Below are 15,104 nucleotides of genomic sequence, written 5' to 3' on the forward strand. Positions count from 1 at the left end.
TTCGAATTCAAAATTCATTTATTAAAAAAAAAAAAAAAACATCGAATACATTGCAGAATGCGTGTTTATCTTACCTTCTAGCATTGCTAATTGAGAGAGAAAATTTGATAAAAGAGTTTTTAATTTTACTAACGATAATAAAAATAGAATTTTTTTGTATTTTGTTTAATATGTAATCGTAAATACAGTATTAGTTTTGCGCGCGAAACAAAAAATGTGATGACGCAGTGCAGATTAAAAATCAGTTGTGTTGTCATAAAACACCAGAAACTAGGCAGAATAAATACGAATAAAATGAGTACTTATGTACCAAAAACACGTGAAACTTATGGATATTTTTCCAAACTACAAAACATTGAGTACAACACATGAAAATCGAACACAATAAAATGAGTACTTATGTACCAAAACACGTGAAACTTATGTATATTTTTCCAAACTACAAAACATTGATTACAACATTGTGTTATTTATCAAACATTCCTGGAATATAACAATCGCTCACCACGACGTATCAAATGATGAATGATCAAACTTTATTGGTTGTATTGGTCAATGCAAGAGCCATACCTAGAATCTAATACATATAAATAAACCATTATTGTGTGGTATATTGACAGCTTTATTATCATAGCTTGTATAAACTAGCAAAAAGTAAGTAATGGCTTAAGAAATGTAATGACGATTGGATTCCTTATTATATTTTAGATGTAGTTAAATTTTCACACTTCTGGAAGGTCCTCCCATACCTTTTACACCATCAGATGACCCAACTGAAAATTGTACGCAAAATATTCAAAAATGTTTTGTATTTAATGTTTGATACATTTTCTTGAAGCAAAGTATTGTTTGCAGGTGTAATGCATAAGTAAACACAGTGACAATCAAATGGCTGAGAGTGTAAAGTGACTAACCTGTTCGCTGGACGTGTCGTGTAGGCTCAGGAGGCTCGATGGATTTGTCCACGTTTGTTCACTATCGCCCACGCTTTGGGGTGACGACCTTTCGTCATTAACCACCGTGGAGCGATACTCTGGCAGAAACCAATTAAACGACCGTTCATAAAGAAAACTAAGGAATTAATACACAAACGTTGATATACCTATTTAAGGAATTGAATGCCTTTTAAACTTAAAGAAAACAATTTATTACAGCAAACAAAAAAAAAATCTTCTTCAGCCAAGATAAATGTGATTTATGTAAATTAAAAAAATGTTATAAACGTTGAACGGAATCATGGACATTTTATTTACGATTATTCTTAAAGATTAAAAATTTAAAGGTGATTTGAGAGTGAATTGAATTTACCAGCAGTTTAGTAGCAACAGTACCATGGGTAGAGAGAGATTGCCAGCTGCAAGGTTCGCCAGTCACGGAACACGTAGGCAATCCCAGCAAGAATCACATATACCATATCCACAGGGTAGGATAAGTTGTATATACAAGCGAACATGGCTCGTCGTCCCATGCTGGACAGCTCCGTCACTGAATCATTCAATATATTAACTTGGTAATAAAATATCCTCAACTAACAGTCTCTCTAACCGACTAGGGTAGGACAAGTTGTAGATACAAGCGAACATGGCTCGTCGTCCCATGCTGGACAAGCTCCGTCCACTGAATCATTCAATATATTAACTTGGTAATAAAATATCCTCAACTAACAGTCTCCTAACCGACAGGGTAGGACAAGTTGTAGATACAAGCGAACATGGCTCGTCGTCCCATGCTGGACAGCTCCGTCACTGAATCAATTCAATATATTAACTTGGTAATAAAATATCCTCAACTAACAGTCTCTAACCGACAGGGTAGGACAAGTTGTAGATACAAGCGAACATGGCTCGTACGTCCCATGCTGGACAGCTCCTCGTCACTGAATCATTCAATATATTAAACTTGGTAATAAAATATCCTCAACTAACAGTCTCTAACCGACAGGGTAGGACAAGTTGTAGATACAAGCGAACATGGCTCGTCGTCGCCAATGCTGGACAGCTCCGTCACTGAATCATTCAATATATTAACTTGGTAATAAAATATCCTCAACTAACAGTCTCTTTTAACCGACAGGGTAAACAGTTTGTTATAGATTATGTCCATACTCTCCAAAACTGCTAATGGAGCCATCTTGGAAGTTTCAGAGAAGCTTGCACAGTCTCATTAAGAATTGTAAGCGTCCAATGATATAAACGATAGAATTACTCTTTTTTAATACTACATGATATTAAACTATTGTCCACGATCACATTTTTTACATGTATTTATTTACCTTATTTACATATATACAAATATAGTTGCCAACATAATACAGGAGAAGGTTCCCACATAGATAGATTTCGGTTCTCCACGCAAAAAGATTTGTGTGCGAGAAACCGAACCCAATCTTGACTCGAGTTTGCAATCACAATGTTATTATAATGTTCAGTATACGATCTGGAACAAAGTTAAAGATATTGCTGAAGGCCCCTCGTTGCAGCGCCTATTTGCTGCGGATCCCCTCCACGTGGTTGTGTCAATTTGTTGTGAGTCGGTTCTTTAGTGTTGTTGACTCACCATGTAGTTGTGCGCCTTTTTGTCACCAGTCCCACGTTGCTGTACCATTTTGTTCCGGATGGTGTTGGTCGCCATCTTGCCCAATGCTAGCTGCGTTCCCTTGGTACTGCTTAAAACTTATTAAATTTGAATGTCTGTGGTGTTATCACCAACAACAAGTCTATGTCTATCTCAGGTTTTAAAATATGTTGAGTGGTGATTAAAAAAATTTAATATCACTCCATCACACTTTTTTATAAATGGGATATTCAAAGAAAAGTCAAACCAAGTGACCTTTACGTTAATTTATTCCATGTCACACTGTCAATACATATTATAATTTCACTCACCTTGCAATGCTTTGATAATTTAAAAGTCTAAAATAATATCCCATCCTTCATTAAAATTTCAATACACTATATAACAGATCACTAGGCTACTATCCCAGGAGAATCAACACAACCTCCTTGCTTCAAGTCTGGTAAGAGAAGACCGAATCTCCGTATAAAACTACGGATACCGACTCAAAACAATACTCATCCCCTCTCCCGTTCAAATCAGCGTCTTCACGAATAAATATAATTTGATTTTTTTTTATAATTGTCGAAATTTATCACGTTTACTATAATTAATCAATTTAAGTCTTTCTATTTTCTTTTTTATTATTTTTTCAAAGCTTTTTATTTAAATTTTTAGCAACATGTGCTTTATGACGTCATCAATATACAAGTCATTTATCCCACAATTGGCTTTTCTGCGTAATTCTATTTAGCACCTTTGTAAAACACGAATTTTGGTTATGTTTACTTCATTTTAATTAATCAAATCTTTTCCCGTATAAAGTTTAATATATTTCTTCGTTATTAATCAAATAAATCTCAATTCCGACAACATGTGATTCACTGACGTCACAGTCTGCCGATTCACTGACGTCACAGTCTGCCGATTCACTGACGTCACAGTCTGCCAATTCCCCGCGAATATTCAAATGTCGTTAATTTGACCTGTTACAATATGTGACTGTAGATTAAATAATAATGACGTCCTCTGTCTGAATAGATATAGAGCCAATTCAAGGAGAGTAAAAGGTCATCCTATTTTGTAGATATAATCTAAGTATGTCAATAGTAATTAAATATATATGTGCTAATTAGTTATACAATGGACCTAAGTGAAAAAAGATGCAATAAAACTATGATATGAATTTAGACGAATGTTATAAGATGTAGGAAAGATACGGGATGAGCTTACAGAGTGCGCGGTAAACATATTATAAACCATGAAGTAAATTAAAAATAGATACAAAATTTACAAACTACTGCTTAGGTACAATACATTTAATAGCGTCTAAATTTAACTGCTGAGAGTTAAATATTTTTAAACTGAACAGTTTATCATAATTTCATTAAACTATCTACGCTAATAGTCCTCTGCCGTATTTCCAGAATTAATTATACATTTTCAGAATATTACTTACAAATTATGTAAGCAGTTCCGTAACACCCTGAGCCAGCAAAACCAATAAAGAATCGAGCAATCAGAAAAAACCAGTATGAAGTGGTAAAGGCGGCGAGTGGCCCAGATATGATGTATGTAAGACACGCTGCAGTGAAGCTCCTCTTTCGTCCGTACCTGAGAAACCATTATACATTCGTTATTATATATTCGAACATTTACCTTGCAGTATGAAGTAGCAAAGGCTGCGAGTGGCCCTGATATGATGTATGTAAGACGCGCTGCAGTGAAGCTCCTCTTTCGTCCGTACCTGAGAACCATTATATATTCGTTATTATACATATTCAAACATCACCTTGCAGTATGAAGTAGCAAAGGCTGCGAGTGGCACTGATATGATGTATGTAAGACACGCTGCAGTGAAGCTCCTCTTTCGTCCGTACCTGAGAACCATTATACATTCGTTATTATATATTCAAACATTACCTTGCAGTATGAAGTAGCAAAGGCTGCGAGTGGCCCTGATATGATGTATGTAAGACACGCTGCAGTGAAGCTCCTCTTTCGCCCGTACCTGAGAACCATTATATATTCGTTATTATATATTCAAACATTACCTTGCAGTATGAAGTAGCAAAGGCTGCGAGTGGCCCTGATATGATGTATGTAAGACACGCTGCAGTGAAGCTCCTCTTTCGTCCGTATCTGAGAACCATTATACATTCGTTATTATATATTCGAACATTACCTTGCAGTATGAAGTAGCAAAGGCTGCGAGTGGCCCAGATATGATGTATGTAAGACACGCTGCAGTGAAGCTCCTCTTTCGTCCGTACCTGAGAACCATTATATATTCGTTACTATACATATTCAAACATCACCTTGCAATATGAAGTAGCAAAGGCTGCGAGTGGCCCTGATATGATGTATGTAAGACACGCTGCAGTGAAGCTCCTCTTTCGTCCGTACCTGAGAACCATTATACATTCGTTATTATATATTCGAAACATTACCTTGCAGTATGAAGTAGCAAAGGCTGCGAGTGGCCCTGATATGATGTATGTAAGACGCGCTGCAGTGAAGCTCCTCTTTCGTCCGTAACCTGAGAACCATTATATATTCGTTTATTATACATATTCAAACATCACCTTGCAGTATGAAGTAGCAAAGGCTGCGAGTGGCCCTGATATGATGTATGTAAGACACGCTGCAGTGAAGCTCCTCTTTCGCCCGTACCTGAGAACCATTATATATTCGTTATTATATATTCAAACATTACCTTGCACTATGAAGTAGCAAAGGCTGCGAGTGGCCCTGATATGATGTATGTAAGACACGCTGCAGTGAAGCTCCTCTTTCATCCGTACCTGAGAACCATTATATATTCGTTATTATATATTCAAACATTACCTTTGCAGTATGAAGTAGCACAAGGCTGCGAGTGGCCCTGATATGATGTATGTAAGACACGCTGCAGTGAAGCTCCTCTTTCGCCCGTACCTGAGAACCATTATATATTCGTTATTATACATATTCAAACATCACCTTGCAATATGAAGTAGCAAAGGCCGCGAGTGGCCCTGATATGATGTATGTAAGACACGCTGCAGTGAAGCTCCTCTTTCGTCCGTACCTGAGAACCATTATACATTCGTTATTATATATTCGAACATTACCTTGCAGTATGAAGTAGCAAAGGCTGCGAGTGGCCCTGATATGATGTATGTAAGACGCGAGCGCTGCAGTGAAGCTCCTCTTTCGTCCGTACCTGAGAACCATTATATATTCGTTATTATACATATTCAAACATCACCTTGCAGTATGAAGTAGCAAAGGCTGCGAGTGGCCCTGATATGATGTATGTAAGACACGCTGCAGTGAAGCTCCTCTTTCGCCCGTACCTGAGAACCATTATATATTCGTTATTATATATTCAAACATTACCTTGCACTATGAAGTAGCAAAGGCTGCGAGTGGCCCTGATATGATGTATGTAAGACACGCTGCAGTGAAGCTCCTCTTTCATCCGTACCTGAGAACCATTATATATTCGTTATTATATATTCAAACATTACCTTGCAGTATGAAGTAGCAAAGGCTGCGAGTGGCCCTGATATGATGTATGTAAGACACGCTGCAGTGAAGCTCCTCTTTCGCCCGTACCTGAGAACCATTATATATTCGTTATTATACATATTCAAACGTCACCTTGCAATATGAAGTAGCAAAGGCTGCGAGTGGCCCTGATATGATGTATGTAAGACACGCTGCAGTGAAGCTCCTCTTTCGCCCGTACCTGAGAACCATTATATATTCGTTATTATACATATTCAAACATCACCTTGCAATATGAAGTAGCAAAGGCTGCGAGTGGCCCTGATATGATGTATGTAAGACACGCTGCAGTGAAGATCCTCTTTCGCCCGTATCTGAGAACCATTATACATTCGTTATTATATATTCGAACATTACCTTGCAGTATGAAGTAGCAAAGGCTGCGAGTGGCCCTGATATGATGTATGTAAGACACGCTGCAAGTGAAGATCCTCTTTCGCCCGTATCTGAGAACCATTATACATTCGTTATTATACATATTCAAACATCACCTTGCAATATGAAGTAGCAAAGGCTGCGAGTGGCCCTGATATGATGTATGTAAGACACGCTGCAGTGAAGATCCTCTTTCGCCCGTATCTGAGAACCATTATACATTCGTTATTATATATTCAAACATCACCTTGCAATATGAAGTAGCAAAAGGCTGCGAGTGGCCCTGATATGATGTATGTAAGACACGCTGCAGTGAAGATCCTCTTTCGCCCGTATCTGAGAACCATTATACATTCGTTATTAATATATTCAAACATCACCTTGCAATATGAAGTAGCAAAGGCTGCGAGTGGGCCCTGATATGATGTATGTAAGACACGCTGCAGTGAAGATCCTCTTTCGCCCGTATCTGAGAACCATTATACATTCGTTATTATATATTCAAACATCACCTTGCAAATATGAAGTAGCAAAGGCTGCGAGTGGCCCTGATATGATGTATGGTAAGACACGCTGCAGTGAAGATCCTCTTTCGCCCGTATCTGAGAACCATTATACATTCGTTTATTATATATTCAAACATCACCTTGCAATATGAAGTAGCAAAGGCTGCGAGTGGCCCTGATATGATGTATGTAAAGACACGCTGCAGTGGAAGATCCTCTTTCGCCCGTATCTGAGAACCATTATACATTCGTTATTATATATTCAAACATCACCTTGCAATAATGAAGTAGCAAAGGCTGCTGCGAGTGGCCCTGATATGATGTATGTAAGACACGCTGCAGTGAAGATCCTCTTTCGCCCGTATCTGAGAACCATTAATACATTCGTTATTATATATTCAAACATCACCTTGCAATATGAAGTAGCAAAGGCTTCGAGTATCCCTGATATGATGTATGTAAGACACGCTGCAGTGAAGATCCCCTTTCGTCCGTATCTGAGAACCATTATACATTCGTTGTTATATATTCAAACATTACCTTGCAGTATGAAGAAGCTGCGAGAGGCCCTGATATTATGTATGTCAGATAGGATACAATGAAGCTCGTCTTTCACCCGCACCTGAGAACCAATATTATGTATTCGTTATTTCATAAGTATATATTCTATTATCTATATTTCTATTACCTCGCCTCACAGTTTATATAATAATTGGAACATTATTTTTGCAGAAATGTAAAATATAATGTAATAATCATATTATTGCAAATTGGTTAGCCACAAGTAAAATATATTAAGAAACATAAATTTTTTTTCATTAAAGGGAAAATGTAAAAATTAATATGAATTAAATGTAATGTATAAACTACGTCAATTGACACCAGGGGAAGAATGAGGGTGGCAAGGGGGCGAAATAACAATGCATTCTCTCTAATTCTACAGACAATTTATTCAGAAAATTCCACGGAAAATGGAAATCTGTGCAAATATGCACAAAAACTTGCAGTATATTAAAACAGCTTAATAAAAAAGTGAGGAGGATTACCGTGTCCCGGCTCTAAAGAAAATCAGCAGTATATAGGGAAGCAAGATTGTGGCATACAAATTCGAGACTCAAAGGCAGAATGAACAGGGAAATCGTAACTAAACTACTTTGAACATAAAGGAATAGCAGTCACTTGAAGTCAATGACATCAAAATCATTAAAAAGAACAGATATTAGGTACCGTTGTTCTAATTAATGAATTATGTGTTGAATTTATTTTTTTGTATCTTTTAGTTAATCCAATAATAGTAACTAAACAGTATTAAATATCAAAACGAGGAAAACTGTATTTAAAACCAAAAACTTTGGTCACATTAAGTTCGAATCCAGCTACGAAGCAGAACTCACATCCTGTAGATAAGAAGGCAGATATAAATCAAATCCATGTATTACAATTACATAATATATTTAGTAGTAAATATTAATAATAAGTGTTCAACTATAGATTTGTACATTTGTACCAGGAGGTATGAGAAAATTATTAGGAGAATACTGTGACCATTCTAAGAAGTTTCCCGTGATGGTTTGTTGGAGATTGCACATAATCCCTATCAGGATAAATGCATCAATTGTTTTTGACACGAGGCTATTAATGCATCATGATATATGTAAGGACAGATATTAATTTTAAGTTTTTAAACATAATATTGACAATCACAATCCATTTTTGTATGTGACAGCTTAGATGGAAAAGAAATAAAGTAGATTCTGATAAAACCACCAATCTTTAATGCTTAAATTCTGTTTAATTTTGTCTTTTCAGTTAGGTAGAACGACAGACATTTTTAAGTTTCAAACATAATATTGACGATCAGGACTTTTTTTTAGCTATTTCTTTATCCAATGAAGATAAGTAATTAGATTCTGATATAACCACCATATAACCTAACACCGTACATAAATTCTATCCAGTTTCTCAAGATCTGCACAACCATAAAAAAATAAGATATTTGAAAATTTTCAAAAATAATATTGAAAATTAGAATCTATTTAGTTCTGGAATTTTTGAAACGCCAAAATGTTTAAATGTTAATAAAATTGAGAAACAATTTTAAGCACGTTTGTAGATTACCATGAGGCTTCTGAGCCGATTATCTTGCTACAAAATTACCACAGGTTCTTATCTATTACAAGTCTTGTATATCATACATGAGTAAGATCATTACGCTTTGTGTTCTCGGGTACGCTCTCATATATTCTAGGTACACTGCAGTGGATGTCACAACATGTTACGAAGGAAGGAATTTAGGCAATCAGAAACCTTAAAAGTAACAAAACCAAAGTCACAAATAAAAACACCGAACGTTTGTAGTCTATATGTATCTGATCTTGTAAATTGTATTTTGAATAAATACCCAACAATGAGTATAAGAAGCATGGAGTATTTTAGCTGGTCAATATATTAAAACACTAGTACCAGTAACTGAAATGATGCCGCTATCTGTGACAATATAATGAGTAAAATATTGGGCAATCAGAATATTTATAAAACTGTATCGTATACTCGTATTATTGTCCTTGGGTTACACTATACCTATATTCTTAAAAATGTATTTAGTGAGTTTTATAATAAGCTTTTAAATAATACAACATATTTTCCAAGTGAATAAGCTATGTGTCATAATTGAATCGTAATATTTTGACTTTATCTTGTCGATTTTCAAATTTAATATCCGTTGTTTTTATAAACATAAATTGTTTACTTTGATTTTATTAATTTACTAAGGTTGTGCAATAAGATATAGAACATTTTAACTTTATCAGTGAATACTGATTGTTAGTTTTTGTCTAGTTTGTTATTATATTATTATTAAATAGTTTATTTGAAAATTATTAATAATTATCATTGACCATAATTATATTAAGTACCATAACAAAAGATATAATAAATCATTGTTGTTACACTGCAATGAAAAATTAAATGAAATGAAAAATGTCTTTATGGCATGAATAGAGCTTTAATGCCATTAATATGTTTATTTTAAACTAGGAAATGGACTATTGTAGTTAGTGTCCATATTGTATCTATATAAGACTGTAGTATGCGTTATGGAGAAAAGGATTATTTGTATTCGAATGGTTTTATTCTATTCTTTACAATTATACCTTTGGCATCTAATTAATGTTCACTCACTTGTCAGCCAAGAATCCAAAGAAGACTCCACCAAAAAATTTACCCATGGCAATAGCAGCTTGGATATAGGACTTCAATGTCAGGTTGTCGCATACCAGATCCCACTGTCATAAATGCAACAACACACTGTTGTTATTCCATTTAATACTGATTAAGCGTAAACTTAAACATAAAACACTGCAAAACACACATAAACATATTAAATACTATATCATAAAGTATTTTTAAATAATTATATTAGAATAAATGAAATTATTACCATTAAGTAGCTGTTAGATTCAAATTCAGCCGATTGTTATTATTGGCCTCATGGTAGCACTTACCGAAAATATCTGCATAACTTCACCGAAAATGATTTCTATAGAACAAACCCACACCCTGTATATATATATATATATATATATATATATATATATATATATATAATTTCAATAAACATTGAATCACAATAAGTACTTGCTCCGCCGGGACTCGAACCCGGATCTCTCACTTGCCGGGTGAATGTGCTACCATTACACCACAGGGCCCCCCCTTTTTACGATTCAATTATATTGTATTTGGCTGTATCTGTCACATATGCGTTTTAAAATAACCAAACTAACATATGATCGGAAAACCAAATACCTGTCAAATTACTTTTGTTTACATTTATTAAATTTGTATAAGTGGGAATAGCCTAATTTAATTTCAATAAACATTGAATCACAAAAAGTACTTGGGTCCGCCGGGACTCGAACCCGGATCTCTCACTTGCCAGGTGAATGTGCTACCATTACACCACAGAGCCCCCAATTTTTACGATTCAATTATATTGTATTTGGGCCGTATCTGTCACGAATGCGTTTAAATAACCATATAAGTCGGCACGTCACTCGCATCGCAGTGAAGGTTTTTTAATAAATTATTATAAAAATGTAATAACAACTGTAAAAAAGTGTGAGCAAAAAGATATAACTTTTGTAAATGTTCAGTAGGATATCAGAAACTATTTCTATTTTTTTATAGTGTGACATCCATCACCATACTACTTTATTAAAAAGTGTATTAATACTAAAGGTAAGCCATACTCTATTTATTAAGTTTAGTTTCTTACTTGTCCATGTAAGATATTCGACAACCATTAGGCCTACATATTAGAACAATATATATAATTATAAAATAGCTAATTACTTACAGTAAGTGCCTACATGAAAATATACCTGCAAGATGCTCACGTGTTTCCAAGAATTTATTCTGGCTCCGTTGATAATTATTATAGTTATAATAACTAATTAACAGACTAGAGTACAGACGTTTCCGAATATAGCCGAATTTTCACACCGATCTCACGAGTAGGCAGCGATGAAATGTCCTGCTGCCAAACTTGCACAGTCTTATTTTACCCTCTAACTTTTACTGAATAAATTAAAAAAGGCACAGTAGAAAACGGAGGAACATAAAGTACACATTAAATGTAATCAAAATATTTTAAAACAAACTACATGTAACGTTATTTTAAAATTTCTGTATGGTTTAGACCCCCTGGATCCCCCTTATCTGCGCCACTGCAACTGCCTTAGCAAAACATTGGACCGGACCTTGGTTTTATAGTACTGAACGTGATCTTTTTTCTTCCACGTTGTGTGAACTAACGAATGAGGTATACATGAACCAAAATGATTCAAAGTTAAATTTATGTAAAAAGGGTTGAGTCAATGTGGATGTTGCGTTTATTTCCAGTGAATCTGTAATCATGTTTGTATGACGAGATATGAAAAAACTTCGGCGATGAAAAAGCTCAAAACGAACTCTTTACATTCTTTTGACATCAGAGACACCTGGACTACAAAATATAAAAATATAGTATAATTTAGATAAAGAAATATTCTCATTGTCACATCAGTTACAAAAACTACTGCACGAGTGATAAATGTTTAAAAAAAATGTTGGAGTGACTACCGTAAGGTATACAAAAACTTTACATTGCCTGTTTGTTTATAAGGCTATATGTATCATAGCTTTGTGACAGATCAATTGTTGTTCTAAACTTGTCCAGAATGAACTTATCCACAGACATATCCGTTTTATGTATTTTTTATTTTGTTAGTTTAAAAATTTATGCATAATTAAATTTAAATATGTTTTCAAAAAACTTAGGGTTATTACCTCACTAACAGTTGAAAATGAAATATCCTCGTCGTACATGAACTTTGTACACCGTGACTCAGACGGTCTGACCTTAGAAAACACATATTCACTGGCTTTCTCATAGTCCATGGTTGCCAATAGAGTGTAGTTCCAGTTAATGACAGAGCAGCTAGACTTAGATAATCCTCTGCAATAAAAAAAATGTGCGGTCATCATCACAGTGAAATGACACAAGACGAGTGAAATTGTTTTGTATGAGAAGACACATAAATCACTGGCATTCTCTGTCCTCTGGTTGCTAATAGTGTGTAGTTTCTATAAATAATAGAACACTTCGGTATATCGAAATAATATTCCTCTACGATCAGAAAGTGGTGTAGTCATGCCTATTGCGATCTGTAGTCAAATAAATTTTTAACATGGCAACCGTATGTTTGTTGTGCTAAACGGCAGATTTAGTCAGGCGTCTGGGAGAGTTGAGCTTCTAGCCACCTACCTGTAAGTCCTAGTGGGGACTGCTCGTTTTCAGAGCTTCTTAACATCCCATGACACAATCCATATTATACTTCATCTGAGGTAGTATCACGTGCCCAGTAACGAGGCAGCGTTCTGTTATCGTGCCGTAAAAATCTTCCTCGCAGCACCCTGCAAACAGCCACCCTCAGTCCCTCACACAGCAAACGCCCAGCGGATGGATGGACAAATTTGTTTGTGTCTCGTCTTACAGTTGAGTTGCGAACATTGAAACGTTTAAATGACATTTAGTGAAACAGTGAGTTTACGAAAAGTGTATCATGAATTGCTGCTGACAGTTCCAGCAGTGATAACGAAAATAGAGTCCTGCTGTATTCAGTTAATGTTTGCTGACTTTCAGCATTTGATGACCGATTTACGAGTAGAACAATGCGAAGGAAGATTCAGACGGTATTTTAGATGAAGTAAAAAACAACTTGACGAGGTTTTGACATTTAGAGAGATATTAAGAGGAAGAAATACGAATTATAGGAAATCAATCACAAGCATAGAACGGCTAGCTGTGTGCTTGAAGTAAACTTTTTCTATTAAGAACCAGAAAAATGCATCAAGTATTTTTTTAGTTAATGTCAGTTGAAACATAATTTTGTACATTCATAAAAAACTCAAAATTGATGAACTCTACAAAATGACTCATTAAAACTCATTAAACTCATTAAAAATTCAATTTAAATGACATTTAGTGAAACAGTGAGTTTACGAAAAGTGTATCATGAATTGCTGCTGACAGTTGATTGAGCAGTGATAACGAAAATAGAGTCCTGCTGTATTCAGTTAACGTTTGTTGAATTTCAGCATTTGATGACCGATTTAGAACAATGCGAAGGAAGATTCAGACGGTATTTTAGATGAAGTAAAAAACAACTTGTCGAGGTTTTGACATTTAGAGAGATATTAAGAGGAAAGATACGAATTACAGGAAATCAATCACAAGCACAGAACGGCTAGCTGTGTGCTTGAAGTAAACTTTTCTATTAAGAACCAGAAAAAATCCATCAAGTATTCTTTAGTTAATGTTAGTTGAAACATAATTTTGTACATTCATAAAAACTCAAAATTTATATTTTGTTTCCTATGATAAAAGAAAAGAAATGTATTTTTTATTGCTTATGTGTTTTTTATTATATATTTTTTACCATGTACTAAAAAATTAAAAATATTTCAAAACATGTTTACCAATAAAAAAGATTGCTAGCGAGGTGGTGTTCTGTTGAAGTAATGCCGTACGCATGCTCAGCTCAAAAAGTCCACGCGGACGCCTGTTGAAAATCACTCGGGCGAGCCATTTGAAAACATCCATCAGCTGGATGAATTTTCTTCCTGCGGTTCTTGGGCAGGCGCCAGTGCGCGGTGTTAGCAGGCGAGCGATCTTTACCGAGCATCCAACCCATCCGTCCCAGTGGATGGATGGACGTGCGGTGTCAGGTGGCCTTTTAAAGATGACATTTAATAATAAACATTAAAGAATTACTTACTCGGGGCTGCTTATATTTCTAATTTGTTCATCGGTCCATTTAGCATCAACAAGCTCCGGGACTTGGCACCAGTAATTTGGGAGGTTGGCGATGAACACTGACGCCATGATGTGGATAGCAGTGAACACGCACGGACTGCTGGCTAGCAAGAATATGATCCCATATCTCCACCATCGCCTTGTATTTAGCCTTTCCAGTGCGGAATCCATATAATCTTCATGTACAGGAGCAGCGTCACGTTCTTGAACAGTATTTCCCTCCTCCTTTTTGTCGTCACCTAAATAATAAACGCATAATTACGTACCTAGAGAATTAGGGGTTTGATAGATATATGTCCCTGTAACATATTAGGCAAACTTATTGCAATCTTGGCTCGTATACACTTTGAATTAGATTTGCTAGAATATAGTAAATTATATAATTTGATATTATTGTTTCAGTCTAAGACATTAACAACTCCCACGTAAAAATTAATTAAACATTTATAAAAGAATAATGGTTCCTTCAGTACAATGTTGAGATACTCTACCACCAAAACATTGTCCACCTCAACATGAAGTACAACTACAAGATGCATTCATTAATTTACCTTCCATTATTATTAAACGGTTTTAAGGCTCTTCTAACGTAGTCCACTGTAACATTTGATACATGGATGATTTGGCCCTAATAAACCTGAAGTTTATGTAATGTTTTGAAATTTATTTCACAGTTCTGTAAGTACTTCATTACCATTACTGTCATTAGCATTTTACATTTCTTAAGCCCGCACAGTAAGGTTTAGGGTAAAACACCAAATTAC

General features: G+C 35.3%; 1 protein-coding gene and 1 non-coding gene across 2 annotated transcripts; both read right to left on the reverse strand.

Moving 5' to 3' along the window:
* Positions 1 to 1,331: 1,331 nt before the first annotated feature.
* LOC124373173 (beta-alanine transporter-like) lies at positions 1,332 to 14,898 on the reverse strand (the record flags this gene model as incomplete). Its single annotated transcript, XM_046831574.1, has 6 exons — positions 14,892 to 14,898; positions 14,303 to 14,579; positions 12,312 to 12,480; positions 10,167 to 10,270; positions 4,013 to 4,167; positions 1,332 to 1,485 (listed from the first exon to the last, which is right to left on the reverse strand). Coding segments are annotated over exons 1-6 (866 nt in total), but the record flags the coding sequence as incomplete, so codon positions are not given.
* On the reverse strand, positions 10,883 to 10,953 carry Trnaa-ggc. The gene has a single exon. It is a non-coding gene; the product is annotated as a tRNA-Ala (tRNA).
* Positions 14,899 to 15,104: the final 206 nt, after the last annotated feature.

This window comes from Homalodisca vitripennis, unplaced genomic scaffold, assembly GCF_021130785.1.
Source record: "Homalodisca vitripennis isolate AUS2020 unplaced genomic scaffold, UT_GWSS_2.1 ScUCBcl_4992;HRSCAF=11488, whole genome shotgun sequence".
Lineage (NCBI taxonomy): Eukaryota > Metazoa > Arthropoda > Insecta > Hemiptera > Cicadellidae > Homalodisca > Homalodisca vitripennis.